The sequence below is a fragment of the Pteropus vampyrus genome, unplaced genomic scaffold, assembly GCF_000151845.1.
Source record: "Pteropus vampyrus isolate Shadow unplaced genomic scaffold, Pvam_2.0 Scaffold1000001795, whole genome shotgun sequence".
Classification (NCBI taxonomy): Eukaryota; Metazoa; Chordata; class Mammalia; order Chiroptera; family Pteropodidae; genus Pteropus; species Pteropus vampyrus.
The window spans coordinates 105599-120818 of NW_011916197.1; the positions used below are offsets into that span (position 1 = coordinate 105599).

The following is a 15220-nucleotide window of genomic DNA, read 5'->3' on the forward strand; positions in this document are numbered from 1 at the left end:
CATGACATAAATGGCTTTGGAAACAGCCCTAATGAGTGTAATTGGAAGTATGTATAGTTATACATAACTTGAGACCATTTTTGCAAGTATTTTCTTTCTTTTTTTTTTAATTACAAATCATTTTTGGCTGTGGAAGTGGTCATATATAACTATCCCTTTAAATACATTATCCAAATCACAATGTTCTCCTTTCAGTGTGAAATATGAAGAAGCGTGTAAGATGGACATCCCTGTGGAAAACAATACCAGAAGAGCAAGAGCCTTCCGAGCCAGTTGGACCTGTGGTCGTGAGTGCTTTACTATTTCATGTTCCTCTTACCAGAAATTTTATTTTTCTGAAAGTCCTTTTCAACGAAATTAGGTACAGTGAGAGGAGTTTCCGTGTTCAGTAATGGAAGGAAACTTTGATCCTGGGGGAGTCCTTAGGAAAGAAACTTTCGTAAGGAACTTTCATCCTGGAGGATTACATTGTGGTCTTGCCAGTGGAAATACCGCCTATGACTTCTTTCTCATTGCTATTAACAACAGACTGCATACATGCATCCCATCGGAGTTTAAAATAGCTTCCGAAGGCCTTGTGCGCTACTCCTCTTGGACTAGCCACACTCTGGGAAGAGTAGATCCGTTAAGGACAATGATCTAGAATCATGTTTTCCTAAATGTCTATATACTTATTAATCTATCTATCTATCATCTACCTATCTGTGTATTCTGTATATTTTTATCACTGGCATGCATTAATAAGAAAACTTTTTCTTTTGCACCCACACATATACACCCGTAGGCCCAGGAACCCAGTGATGAAAAACCTGAGCAAAAGGAGCTGCCAACTGAGAGTCACGAAATTACACCTGATCAAGAGAAAGAAGATGAAGGCCCACCTGAGATTGAAGGTGAGGGAGAAGAAAGAAGAATGCCTGTGGGAGAAAGGGGGTGTACTTGTAGCTCAAGAATTGTGGCATAACATGACTGTTGTTGCAAAGAAAACATAGAAAAATATCTGAAACATTTTCTGAAAATGGGCTGAAAAAATTGGCAGAATAAGGTTTCCAGCTTGTTGAATCCCTTAACTATAATGAGTTTTCCCCATCCAAATTTTATCTCGTGTGCTCCAAAGGAGTTCCCTTGCTAAATCAGTGGAAACTACATGTCATTTTCACTTCAAAAAATGTCCATTAGTTCGCTAGTTCTATTTGTTCTTCTTAGAATGTGGTTGTGTAACCCCTAATTCATTGCATCAACAACATGAGTAATTTTTTAAAGCGTGGGCAGATTGCCAGGTCTGCGCATCTCGTAACGCCTAGAATAAAGCCTATTTGCGTATGATGATAGTCCCATTTTATAATGGAGAAAGCTGTGGCCGAGCCTTGGACTCATCGAGACCTAGTTCATACTTCATTTCGAGGTTAGTGTTCTTCGTAGCATCTGTGTTATGTATACGAAATAGTGAATGTTTTTTCCTAAAATGCTACATTCGCAAGTGTGTCTCTACAGTAAAGTATTTCATTACTGGCCCAGGAATAGATAGAGTCCAGTGGACCAGGATAGAGACCCTGGCAAGGGGTTCAGTGAATGGTGGTCACTGTTTCCTTTGGTATTTTGATATGGTAAATTTGGTAAAAGTTGGATAATTCAGAATACTGCCTCATAGGTAATTAGAAAGTATGTTATTTTTTTTATTTTTCAATTACAGTTGACATTTAATAATATTTTATATCAGCATAGTGATTAGACATATAAATTCAGACATGATTTGGTCCCCCCAATTCTTCTAGTACCCTCCAAGTGGATTGTGATTTTTAAAGTGACCTTTATAAGAGTAGAAATAATTTTAGGTTTAGGAAAATCCAAAGTATTTTTCAATGATTATAAAGCTGAACTTATTTTTCTAACCATCTAGTATTTTCATCAATCGCTGGTAGTGAATTTTACATAATTCAGGCCAGAGATCATTTTAGCAGTTTGCCAGGGAGAAGTTTCTCCAATGTGAATAACAAGAGTTTACTCATTTCTTTCCACCCTCCTTCCTTTATTCTCACTGAAAGACAGACATTTTGCTGTTTATCACTACTAATTTGCTATTATTCTTACCACTTTCTTCTGAATTGGCCTCGTTTATGGAAAGTTACAAGTAGGGCCTTTACACCTAAGTGGAAATAGTAATTCGCATATAATAATTTTCGTGTTATTGTAGTAAGGGATTGATGCTACCACTGTCAGCTTTGTTATAGGGCAACGGATGCTCTCAGTAAATCCTTCAGTAAATTAAATTTTATTTATAATTACAAGACTATCTATGGTGTAGACCTCAGGTTCCTTCGATAGAGCTGATGCTCTACTCTTTAGACTATAGTGATATACAGGAACTGTAGGAGTGTTCTTTACATTAACATCATCATTTGATATATGTTTTCACACTACAGGAAAACAAAGATGTGAAGTTCGGCTTTGAGTTACACTTTTTATCACACTAGACTACAGGCTTTTATACTGTATAACAACGGAATGAAGTTTATGTTTTTCTTATATATATCCCCTCTCTACAGCTCAAAATAATCCACTTTTGTTTTTTTTCCAAAAGCATCATTTTATTATATCATATTTGGGTTCAGTTATCTCTGTCAAAAACTTTACTCATGTGCATTCTCAAGGAAACGATCTGACATGCTTCCACCTGACACACCTCTCTAATCTTCGGTCCCAGCCAGCTGAAACACAAACACTGCAGTTAGTCCAAGAATAATAAAAATGATGACATTATTTTTTTCCAGATTTATAGAAGTATAATAGACAATTAGTTACTCGTATTTATGTTGTACAATTCAATGAGTTTTTATTTCAGTTATATTTGGCATACAATAATATATTGGTTTCTGTTGTACAGCATAGTGACTAGCGATCTATATAATTCACAAAGTGATCACCCTACTAAATGTAGAACCCCTCTTCCCCTTTACATATTTATTACAACACTGTTAACCATTTTCCTTATGCTACACTTTATATTTCCATGTCAATTTTGTAACTATCTACTTGTTCTTCTTAATCCCTTTGCCCTTATTTGCCTTCCCCTTCCGTCCAGTAGTCCTCAAAATATTCTCTGTATCTTTGAGTTTATTTCCATTGTCGTTATTGTGGTTTATTTTGTTCTTTATATTCCACATGTACATGAAATCATGTGATATTTCTCTTTCTCTATCTGACTTATTTCATTCAGCGCAGTAACTTCTAGGTCTATCAAGGCAATACCATTTTCCATCCCCTTCCTTTTAGTCAGTGTCTGTCTTTTCATCTGAAGTGAGTGTTTTGTAGACACCATATGTAGGGGTCCAGTTCGTGATCGCCATTTTTTTAAGGGCCTGGCACAGAAGCAGATCTCCAGGACCTGGCTCAGATAAACATTGTGGATAAGGGCAGACAGAGACCGGATGTCAAGAACGCTGACTTACCAAAAGCAGAAGCTGGTATGTCACACATAAGAATACAATTTATGGCGTTACTGTTTTCCCCAAGTCTATCCTGAACGATATAGAGATAACATACTGTAACTTTAATAGAACACACATTTAAAGATTTTGGAATGGAAGTTGAGAGCTTAAATGGCTGACTTGTAGTCTATGTGTGGAGAAACAGGTTGGGTCAAAGCCTCATTGAATTATAAAGTATGCAAAAGTTTCTTTACTTATGAGTATATGGACTTTAACCAAGAGGAAGTAATTTTCAAATTTTAAATAATTCCTACTATAAACAATACAGTAAGCACTTGAAATAATTATCGGTGTGTGTGACTAGCTGAGGCACTGAAGTAGGTGTTAGTACCAGCTTGAATATTCTTTAAGTGATCTGCTGGGAGAATCCCTTAACTTCTAAACTTATCTTTACTCTTGTAAATAGTGAAATCACATCAGAGATTTAAAAAAAATATTTCAGTACAGGTATTTTCCACTTCTGGTTCTCTTGGACAGAATACAGAGTGTACAAAGATATTCTGTTTTTCATGACGTTTATCGTGACTTTTTTTCATCATGAAATGTTTTCTTCTGTCAAATTTCACCATCTGAATTGAGATTTTCATTGCTACTAAGGTAAAATATTCCGTCAGATTTCACCATCTGATTTGAAATTTTATTGCTACTAAAATAACGAGTCAGGACTCCACTTGGTGTTTCTTTTTATACATGGATATCTGTTCTTAACTTTTGTCAAAATCTGACTTCTGGCTTTAGAAAATAATTACACTTGGTCGTTTCCCCATTGAAACGTGAACTGAGTGAGTCAGGAAATGGCCAGAAATAGTCTAGTTTCTCTTTTCTGTGTCTAATTAAGTTGAGAATGTGCATGCAGTCACCGATGCTCAGGCGGCTGTGAGTAACATACCTACAATAAGCGTGCTCCCTGTCACCCGTGGCACTCTTAGGGAGTTACTGTTGCTAATACACATGTAGACATTATGGCAGAATCACCTCCAGCTATATAGAATGCGGCATAGTAATCGTTTCTGCCTTGAAACATTAACTGACAATGTTTGAAGGTGAAAGACTGAAACCTTATTAATTACTGAGTAACCCACTTATGATGGTTTGCCACTCACATTGATAACCTTTTTATTAAGGGCCTGACGTGGAAGCTGATCTCCAGGAACTGGCTCTACCAAAGACTGAAGGGGAAGGCAGAAAGGGTCCTGATATCCAGGGTGAGATTTTACCAATTCGAAAGCCCATTGAAGTGGCAGAAGTAGGTATGTCGTCTAATAAGAGTGCAACGTACATTTTTTTCCGTCTTTTACCATTACATCATTAATAATGTAGCGATAGCATTACTTCTTTTTAAATAAGAGATCACATATAAAGATTCTTTGAAAGGTAGTCCAAAACCCAAAGACTGAATGCCTAACTTATAGTTTATCAGAGAAACAAATTATGTTAAAGCCTTACTGAATTATAAAGTAGGAGAACATTTTCTTATATTGAAGTATTTCTACTTGAATCAGCAGCTAATAATTTTTGGCCTTTTTAGGAGAACATTTTCTTATATTGAAGTATTTCTACTTGAATCAGCAGCTAATAATTTTTGGCCTTTTTCATCATTCCTGCTTTCAAGAATACTTCAAGTATTTGAAATAATAATCAGTGTATAAAATAAGGTGAGGCACTGATGTAGGATCAAGAGTAGGCTTTAACATAATTTCTGTGATTCTGGGAGATCCCCTTACATTCTAAAGTGGTGATTATTCTTATATGAATAGTGTATCAAATCAGATATACAAAAATCATTTTCAAGGCTGACTTTTGTGTTCTCATGTTCAGTTGTCTGTAATACATAGAATACATAGATATTTCGTTTTCCAGGACTTATCCCTTATAAGATACCACCTTGAGTCAAATTTTAAGGTTGGGTTTCAACTTAAGCAAATGAGTAAACTCTCCACTAGAGGTTCCTTTTCTTGTATAGGGACCTGGATAGTTGTTCTTAGATCCTGCCAAATTCTGGATTCTTCTGGCTCTGAGAAAACAACTGATTTTTAAATCTTTTTCCGAATAGAGGCACAAATTCATGAATTATAAAATGGCAAGGATTGTCTAGTTCCCAGTTTCTAGGTCTGATGGAATTGAGAGGAAGCAGGCCGTCACTGATATCATGGCGGGTGTGAGTTAGATACCCCAGCTTAGCACACTCATGGTCCCCAGTGTCAGTGTTAATGCGTTAGAGTACCTAATGAAAATATGGACACTATGAGGTTATCTCCTCTAACCATATCAAAAGTGGCATAGTATAAGTTTCTGCCTTCAAAAATCTATAGATAACATTTGAGGTTGAAAGAGAACAACATGAATAATTTCTGAGTAATCAACTTCAGGATGTTTTCCGTTCCAATTGATAATGTTTATTACCAGGGCCTGATACGGAATCTGATCTCCAGGACCTGGCTCAGCTGAATATTGGGGATGAGAGCAGACATGGACTGGATGTCAAGGAGGCTATCTTACCAAAGGCAGAATCCATTTATATGGCAGAAGCTGGTATGTCACGCATAAGAATACAATTTCCGGGGTTTCTGTTTCCCTCAAGACTATCCTGAACGATATAGAGAGAACATACTGTAACTTTAATAGAACACACATTTAAAGATTTTGGAATGGTAGTTCGGAGCTGAAATGTCTGACTGGCTGGCTGACTCGTCTATGCGTGTGAGAAACAGGTTGGGTCAAAATCTCATTGAAGTATAAGGTATGCAAAAGCTTCCTTTCTTTTGAGTATACGTGCTTTAACCAAGAGCAAGTAATTTTCAAATTTTAAATAATTCCTACCTTAAACAAAAAATGCACTTGAAAAAATTATTGATGTGTGTGACTATGCTGAGGCAGTGAAGGACATGCTAGTTCCAGCTTTAATGTTCTTTATGTGATCTCCTGGGAGAACCCTTTAACTTTTAAACTTAACTTTAATGTTATAAGTACTGAAATCAAATCACAGATATTAAAAAATATTTCCATGTTGGATTTTCTACTTTGGTTCTCTCGGATAGAATACAGTGCACACAAAGATATTCTGTATTTCATGACTTTTTTTTCATCATGAAATATTTTCTTCTGTCAAATTTCACCATCTGAATTGAGATTTTCATTGCTACTAAAGTAATGAGTCAGCAGTCCACTTGGTGTTTCTTTACTATATACGGAATGGGATATCTGTTCTTAGGTTTTGTCAAAATCTGACTTCCTGTGGCTTTAGAAAATAACTACATTTCGGTCCTTTCCCCATTGAAACCTGAACCGAGTGAATCGTGAGATGTCCAAAATAGTCTACTTTCTCTTTTCTGTGTCTGATCAAGTAGAGAGAGTGTTCAGGCAGTCACAGATGCTCAAGGTGGCTGTGAGTAACATACTTCCACTAATCATGCTCCCTGTCACCCCGGGCAGTCTTAGCGAGTTACTGTTCCTAATACTCATATGGACACTATGGCAGAATCAGTTCCAGTCATATCAAATGCAGTTAGTATCTGTTACTAGTTGAAACATCAATTGATAAGGTTTGAAGGTCAAAGACTATAACCTTACTCATTCCTGAGTAATCCCCTTAAGTCGGTTTGCCACTCAAGTTGATAACGTTTTTCTAAGGGCCTGATCCAAGATCTGAAATCCTGGAACCGACACTGCCAAAGACCGAGAGTGAGGGTTGACCGGTCATTACAAGAGCTTCTGAATTTCAAAGCAGCACTTTATGCTTAGGGGAGAAATGACCTTGCATTAGTCTTCTATACCTTTGTAATCTACAAAGCTGAAACCATTAGACTACTTACATTAAGAGAACTTTCTGACTTCTTCCAGGAGCCTATTAAACATGGCTAAAATGTTTTCATAGGAATATGATAATCTTTTAAATGATATTTTATAAGAGAGGTAATAAAATGCATGAGCATCAGATATTAAAGTTAAGAAAAAAGAACAACAGAATATACCAAGAGCATATGATACGTGGTACATAATAAAAGCAGAGACCCTTAGGAAATGGAAACACAATTCAACTAAGAAATCTGAAAGATGGCCCTTTTGAAAAGTATTTGCAAAGAAATTAGGTATCGGACACAAAGACACTGAAAACAATTTTTTTGGGGGAGTGTATTCATTACTTACATATGCTGGAGAATGTGGAAGAAGAAGTATACACAGTACGGAATTGGAGTAAGACACTAACCTCATAATTTATATGACTGAATGTGAATACATTCTTGAATTTGAAAGTAGTAGTTTCAAAGTATGGATGAAATGGTTGCTATACTAGGAAAGCATATATTATTTAATAAATCCTAGCAGGATCAGAATATGGAAACATCACAGATAAAATAGGAAAAGTTCGATAATTTTTCAGAGTTGTCTCTCTAAAGCTCTTATGTTAGTTAATGTCCTGGTAATGTGTACTTGAAAGTTGATGAAAGTAGACCTTAAGCATTCCCATCATAACTCTGTGCTGATTGAACTCTGATTGAACTGTTAATTCTTTATCTTTGTCTTGGCAATCATTCCTCATTCTACAGCCACGAAATCACCGTATTTTATGCTTTAAGTATAGACAATTATATTTATTAGTTATTGCTCAATAAAATTTTCAAAAGCATTTTAGAAAACAGATGTTTGAATTTTCTGAGTTTCATTCTCTTCACTTGTTCTCTCTTCCCTTCTCCCTCCCTCTCTTCATTCATTTCTTCTTCTTTCTCTTTCCATACTGTAAGGCATATCACATATGTGCTTCACATCTTGATGTCAAAAACGATGCTGAAGTTTTAAAACTACTGTGACAGTATCATTTTCTATACAAACTGAAACACTTTTGAATGTGTGAAAGGCATTAATTGTAATTACACTGGGACCACAGGTGAAGTTAGGGACACATGGTTACCCTACTTTGACAACCACATAAGTACTAAACTAGCCAAGAGGATCATTTTTGCATTTCTGCACCATAGAGAAAAAACATGTATCACTGACCTTTATATTTACTTCACGTAAGCAGTACCAAATGCCACTTTTCTCTCTTAGCTATCTTCTATTCAGAAGATTATTTCAAGTCAAAGAGTTTAAATTAAATCGAAGAGTCAATTCTATTTGTTTTTTTTTTTTAGGTGTTTTGCATGTTACTTAGCAATTAGTAAAAGCGTTCACGAATTTTGCTTCAATTTAAAGCTTCCACTTAACAGGTTCACTCCATCTCATGAGTTCTGAATGGGAATAGTCTTTTTGTTTTCTTGTATCAACAGAAAGAGAGGTGTGTTTTTAAAAATGCTGGCAAAATACATCCCTGGAAGAAAACGGTCATGTTTTTTGTATACGTTTAATGGAATCGACATAAAATCGTTTTACCACCTATTTTTGTCTTCCAGGAGAGTAAAGGAAGAAGAGTTGAAACCGCCAAATTGTTCTGTGGGATGTTTGTTAACACTCTCTCAATGAAGTTTTATGGCTTTCTTCAAAGTGTCATTCCACTCCTTGTTAAATTTATGCCCAAGTGTTCGATCCTATTGAAAAGCATCTCATTTTCTGACATTGTCTCTTCTGATCAAACTGGTATATCCAGATGTGTTTGTACATTGATATCCTCTCCAGGAGTCTTGCTAAATCTGCTTATTAATTCCAGAAGGAGATTGGTGTCTAGATCCTTTTCTGATTTTCAACATGGACAATCCTATCACTTTTTACTACTAGCAGTTTTGTTTTGTTTTGTTTTTGCAATCTTTATGCCCTCTTTCGTTTTCCAAGTTTTCAACACTGGACAGAGCTTCCAGTACAGTGTTAAGAAAACTGGTAAGAGGTGACCATCCTTGTCTTACTTCTGATAGGAAATTGAAAATTGTTAACATTTCACCAAGTTTACTGTGAAGTAATGGAAAGTCCCTTTCCAATCATAGCTCCTGAAGAATATATGTCTTGAATGTATGTTTTACTTCAAAACCTTGTGCATTTATTCAGATGATCACACGGCGTTGTTCCTCCATTCATCTGTTAAAATGATGAATGATATAGTTAAGTTCATACACTGAAACAAACCTCATCGTCTGGGGCTGGGGTCAGAGGAGAAACTTGGTCACGTGTGTGGGGTGACAAATCCCTGAGTTGTGTACTTATGACAATAATTCCCTTTCTCGAGTTCTTTAATAATAACAGGAAGAAGAAAAACTCACGTCATGGGGTGCATACTGTCAATCTGTTGACCACTTCCCTGAGCTAGGTTGCGTATTTAAAAACTTCTTATTCTACTTTCTGGAACGGAAGTCTTTGCAAGGCAGGAGGATTGTAGACTAGGCTTTCCCGCATTCAGCTCTTTCTGGATTGTATCCCCCTTTTTAGTATCGGACCTTACTTACAGGACAGCGACAGAAGGGGAAGCTCCAGGACACCACCGCTGAAGCCTTTGTGAGCTGCCCATCTCCACTGCAAGATACTCGCCGTGATGCTGTCAATCTGAAAGCAACCCACTCCCATTTCTCTGCTGAAGTTCATCTCTTAGTAGGACAGAGTAGTTAAAAGTCATGGCTACGTTAACATACCTGGATGATTTGATCTGTGCTACCTGGTCGTGTGTGGGGTGACAAATCCCTGAGTTGTGTACTTATGACAATAATTCCCTTTCTCGAGTTCTTTAATAATAACAGGAAGAAGAAAAACTCACATCATGTGGTGCATAATGTCAATCTGTTGACCACTTCCCTGAGGTAGGTTGCGTACCTTTATGACCTGATGTAATCGTCACATATAATGAGGACCAGAGTGTATACAGAATTAAATCCGATGAGCCCCAGCCTTTGACAGAAGTAGGGATGACACAGTCCTAGTGCCACAGCCCCCAGTCCGGGCCTGGGCGACACCCTTTCTCAGACTTCCCCAGGAATGCTTTGGTCCCATTTCGGCTATGCCCATCACCTAAGTTTTGAACAAACTCGGAGCTCAGGAAGGGATAATGGATTACGTGTGGGAAGAGGAAGAGGAAGAGGAGGAGGAGGAGTCCAGGCCCCACTGGAACACATCTGTCGCTCTTGAAGGAGCCAGGGAGGCATTCCCAGACCCAGGACCCTATGCACACACCAGGAGGTGCTATATTCGGTGGGTGGGGCTCATCACTGAGAACTGGGGGATCGGGGATTCCAGTCTGCACAATGTGGTCTCTTGTCCCATTACACGGCTGAGGACCCTTATCAGTCACAGGCGGGCTTAGTGCTATCACGAGCTCATAGCCATCTGGCGCTCGGTGCACGGGGCTCTGAGTTTTAGGGACTCCTTGATCCGATCAGCAGTGTCCTAGACACTTTTGAGATGCCATCTCACTTATTCTTTAAGGTGCTCCTGGAAGGAGATCCTGTCATCGAAGAGGACCCCTAGCCCCAGCAAAGGCAGGTATCTGGCTCAGGGGGTCCAGCTAGGGGAGGGCACAACCCGGCCAGATGACAAAGCCCATGAAAGAGGCAGCTGGGGCAGTCCTCCTGTTTGAGCTCCCCTGTTACTCAAGGGGTCCATTCCCTGTGCTCACAGACACAGCCCTGCACTGTGTCTTTCCTTCTCCTGACGGTAGTCCGACCTCTGATCCACCTCTCAGATCCACCTTTCCCCCAGCGCTGGGGGAACCACCCTGGACTCTACAGTTTGGGTTTGGAGTCACACCTAGATGCTGGAAATTTTCAGTTCTTCCCGAGCAAGGACATTATGACAGAACCCCGCGGTGTGGCAGGGTCGAGGTCTGTCCTGCACAATATTCTGAGCCTGCAGGGAGCAGGGAGGGATCTGAGGAGATCCTCTGAGGCCCGGCTGGGTGCTGGGAGAGAGGAAGCAAATGGGTGTAACTTCGGTGTCATGAATAGGGCTGGAGGAGGGGTCTCATGGGGCCCTCGGGAGGAAGGGGTGGCCTGGTGCCCATAGAGGAAAGTGGATATATTTGGAGAGAGACAGGTTTGGCAGCTTCCAGCAGGAGAGGGAGTTTGCAGAAAGGATGGGGATGTTCAGAGGGTTTTAATGGGTGTTGCCATAGGCACAGATGTTTCGGCTCTTCACAATCCAGGACCAGACAGTGTGTGATGAGAGATGGCAGAGATGACAGGTTCCACGGCCCAAATCCTGTGGATCTGGTGTTTAACCAAAGTGCCTGTGGGGCAGGATGCCAAAATCGACAGAGATGTGCATGCTCGTTCATAAAATGGCCATTCCCAGGACCCCAACATGAGAGGTCACTGTAAGGAACCCTTGAACTCAGAAGTCCCTCCATCTTTGGACTGAACATTCCTTCCTCACACGGACATGGCGTTTACTGCCGACTGAGGAGACTGCTATACCCCACGCCTTTCTCACACAGGGTGGACGCAACAGAAACACTCTGTCACTGCCCACCCATCAGCCGAGAGCTGAAGATTCATAGCCGTTAGTCAGGGAGGTGTGTGAGGCCTCTGAGTGAAGGGCAACTGTGACCTATATGTAGGAATTATCTGAGCTGGTCTGGGTCCTAGTCCTCAGCTGTGTTTGGTGTTTGCGGTTGACGTCTACGGGAAAGGACTCGGAAACTTTTGTGGATTTCTGTCCCAGGGCAGGCGGTCTCTCAACTATATGGAGGAGCCCTTTTGGTCCAGAGGTTTGGGTCTCTGAGCTGTTCACGTATTCCAGGACGTTCCTGAGAGGGAGGCAGGCAGGTTGGATCTTCCTCGCTCAGTGCTCTCACCATGTGTGTGGTTTCTCCTCTCCTGGGATTTCTCCCATCCCTGCCCTGAGCCTCAGAGATGAAATCTTAGGATCCCCGTCCTCAGGGAGGACAAGTACTCAGTCCTGGGCAGCTTGAAGGAGTCCATGCTAAGAATACTGATAAGAACAGTATGTGATGAAATCAACCCCACCTGTGAATGCGGCACGATAACAATCTTATGTCCACATATTAACTCAGAAAATCCTCCTAAATCCCTAAGAAGAGGTCACAATTTGCAGATGAAACTCATGGGGCTCAGTGAGAATGGAAGACCTCAGGTCCTGAGGAAGAAAGTACTGGAAACATCTTGACCCCTTTGAGGAGGCAGGGGAAGGCTTAGCACAGCCCAGGGCAGGTAGTGGAGGGGGGGCGGCGTCACAAGGAAGGGGGAGGGGCGAGCTTTACCTAAGGCCCCCAGGACCCTGCAACTGACTCACTGCCAAGATGTATGTCTCTCGCTCACAGGACATGCTTGGGACTTGATGTATAGGATGCAATCCTCACACCACCTGTGGAGTAGGTGGTGAAAGATCGAGAAGTGAACCTTCATGCAGGTGGGGAAATACTTCAGATTCATGAGTTTGCACAAGGCGCCACTGCAAATGTAGAGAACCCTGCCTCCTGTTCCCCCTTTAAAGCATTGTTTTGGCACTGAGATCAGCAAGAGGGCAGTCAAGGACCTGAGGAAGTATGTGGGACCCTGTGTACAGCACGATCTTCCTTTTAACCGGAACATGCCCTTGTCCAAATGAGCAGAGGAGCCTGCTGAGTGTCAAGACAGCGTAGCTGAGGTCCAGGCCCCGGGCAGCCTAGTCATCTCCTAGACGCCCTCCCCAGGGAGGGGCGTCCTGTCCCGTGAAGCGTCAGGCACATCATCCAGTAGCAGGGCTGGGGTCCCAGAGTTAGGAGCCAATCGAGTGGGGACACTGTCCTGCCAGAAATAGTCGCTCTGTGCCTGACTCTCTAATGCCCTCTCTCTCTGTCTTCTCTGTGCCTGTTACTTGGTCCCTCTCACACACTGGCCTCGGTATGACCTCACTCCTGCCTTGAGGGCCCTTGCCTCACCTCTCCTGAGGGTATCATCCTTTTATGTGTATCTGTGTGGGAAGCAGTTGTGGGAGTTCCCCCTGAGTGCACAGGATTGTCCAGGGAAGCCATGCTCTGTTGAAATGGTCTGGGCAAGGGGTTCTTCCTTGGGGCAAAATGCGAACAACTCCGCTTACATTTTGCGACCTGGGCTCTGGCCTCCTAAAGGGTCTTCTCTGCTAAAAGCCCTCTGATGGCTCACTCGGAGTAAGTCAAAGCCCCCACCCCAGCCCAAATGGTCGGAAGGCCCTACATGTCTTGCTCCCCACTTCTTCTCTGACCACCTCACATCGTACCTCTCTCGTGATCATGCGTTGCCAGACACGCCACCCGCCACACTGCTCCTCATACGTGCTAGCCTGAGTTCCTCTGGCACTTTTCCACTGGCTCTTCCTCTGTCTGGGGTGACTTTCTCCCAGATGTTCATGTCTTCTAGGTTTCAGCTCAAATGTCACCATCTTAGACTTTCTTCTACCACTGTTTCTAGAAATGCTCCTCACGTTATTTCATTATTCCAATTTAATTTAATCACAGCAATTTCTAACACTTACAAATTACTTACATTTTTTGTGCTGTATGATCTCAATAGAATATAAGCTCCATGAGGGCAATTTTTTTTAATCTTCCCACACGGTTGTATTCCCAACTCCCTTTATAGAGGCCGACACATAGTCTGGCGAACCGAACGCAATAATGGAAGAAAATAACTTGCAACAACCACTGCTTGAGTGAGTTACTTAAAAATGGAGTCAGAGGCTGTTAGGTAAGTGGGGCCTTTGCACATCCTGTGCCTCTGTTCTCAGAGCTGCTATTGAGTTGTTACAATGATGCTAAACGCAGCTCAAGCCTGAGTCATGGATAATCGGGAACAACAACTGCTGTATGGACACGTATTAAATTTACCTCCTTCCTGTGGTTTCTGCCTCCCTCGTTTGCACGTTAGAACTAACGCATCCCTGCTCACCTAGCCAGCAATTCTTCATTTCCATGAAAGAATTACACTTTGTGCTTATTGCCCTTATATACCCAGCCTTTCTTTGTTCTCTCTGGAGTACAGTGTGGGTGCTACCTGGATCTGCAGTCTCGCAGGTGGCCGATCTTTTTGCTCAAATAAATGTTTCTACTCTTTATGAAGCCTGGAACTCTTCTCTGGGAAACAAAAGAATGAAAGAATGAATAAATGAATGCAAGGTTGTGGCGAAAGGCACAGCTTGTCAGGTCGAGGATTCTGCTAGGGAACATGTTCAGGGGTGACAGGATTGTGACAAAGCCTATGGTCTTCATCTCACCTACTCAGTGTCCTTGAGGCCCCTGGGGGATGGCCCCTTCCCTAACATAACCAAAGATCCTGCTGTCTCTCTCACCTACTACTGATGGTCAAAGACTGAGACCTGCCCCACACCAGTCCTTCTGACCCCAGTCCGAAGCTCTAGCCCTCCTGCCCTTTGGCAGAGTGTGGCTGTTTGTTCCCACTAGACCTATTCTGCATTACCCAGGAAGACACAAGCCAGCACAACGCTCAGCCCATAGAAAACGCTTGCAACACTCCCTGTTATCATAGTGGCCACCGCAGGGAGGTAAATTTCAGTTTAGGAGACATTTTTAAGAATCCAAGACTGCAGTGAACTTGGGATTTTCATGCTGACTTTGCCCTCCCATCTTTTGAGGACCGGCCTAGAATGGTCCACCGCTCTCTCTGAGGACAAGCTGTTCCAGGTTCGCACCACCAAGGGGCGCGCGAGAAGCAACAACGCGGACCTGAAGTACCACTGAGGCGCTCAGAGTAGGACCGTCCGCTCCGGGAAGTACCACTGGAGGGGGGAATCCATTTGAAAATAATCCACTGCGTTTGTCACGACACTGAGGGTATGCATACAATTCCCCCGTATCCATCCGTACTCGGAGCTCTCAATTCTCC

General features: G+C 41.5%; 1 protein-coding gene across 3 annotated transcripts; it reads left to right on the forward strand.

The window, feature by feature from the left end:
* The first annotated feature begins 200 nt into the window (after positions 1-200).
* LOC105311198 (putative G antigen family E member 3) lies at positions 201-6219 on the forward strand. 3 transcript variants are annotated; one of them, XM_023526976.1, is made up of 5 exons: positions 201-287; positions 791-893; positions 3357-3464; positions 4613-4738; positions 5895-6214. In XM_023526976.1, the coding sequence occupies exons 1-5, from the start codon at positions 204-206 to the stop codon at positions 6077-6079; spliced, it is 606 nt and encodes a 201-aa protein (XP_023382744.1). In that variant the 5' UTR covers positions 201-203; the 3' UTR covers positions 6080-6214. The 3 variants fall into 3 exon arrangements, with proteins under 3 accessions (XP_023382744.1, XP_023382743.1, XP_023382745.1); XM_023526975.1 differs by having other exon boundaries at positions 785-893; positions 5895-6209; XM_023526977.1 differs by lacking the exon at positions 3357-3464 and having other exon boundaries at positions 785-893; positions 5895-6219.
* The last annotated feature ends 9001 nt before the right edge of the window (positions 6220-15220 follow it).

Coding starts and splice junctions, on each gene's coding strand:
- LOC105311198 (XM_023526975.1), top strand. CDS start 204: ATGAAGAAGCGTGTAAGATGGACATCCCTGTGGAAAACAATACCAGAA. Junction 288..784: donor AGCCAGTTGGACCTGTGGTC/GTGAGTGCTTTA, acceptor ATACACCCGTAG/GCCCAGGAACCCAGTGATGA. Junction 3,465..4,612: donor CTTACCAAAAGCAGAAGCTG/GTATGTCACACA, acceptor CTTTTTATTAAG/GGCCTGACGTGGAAGCTGAT.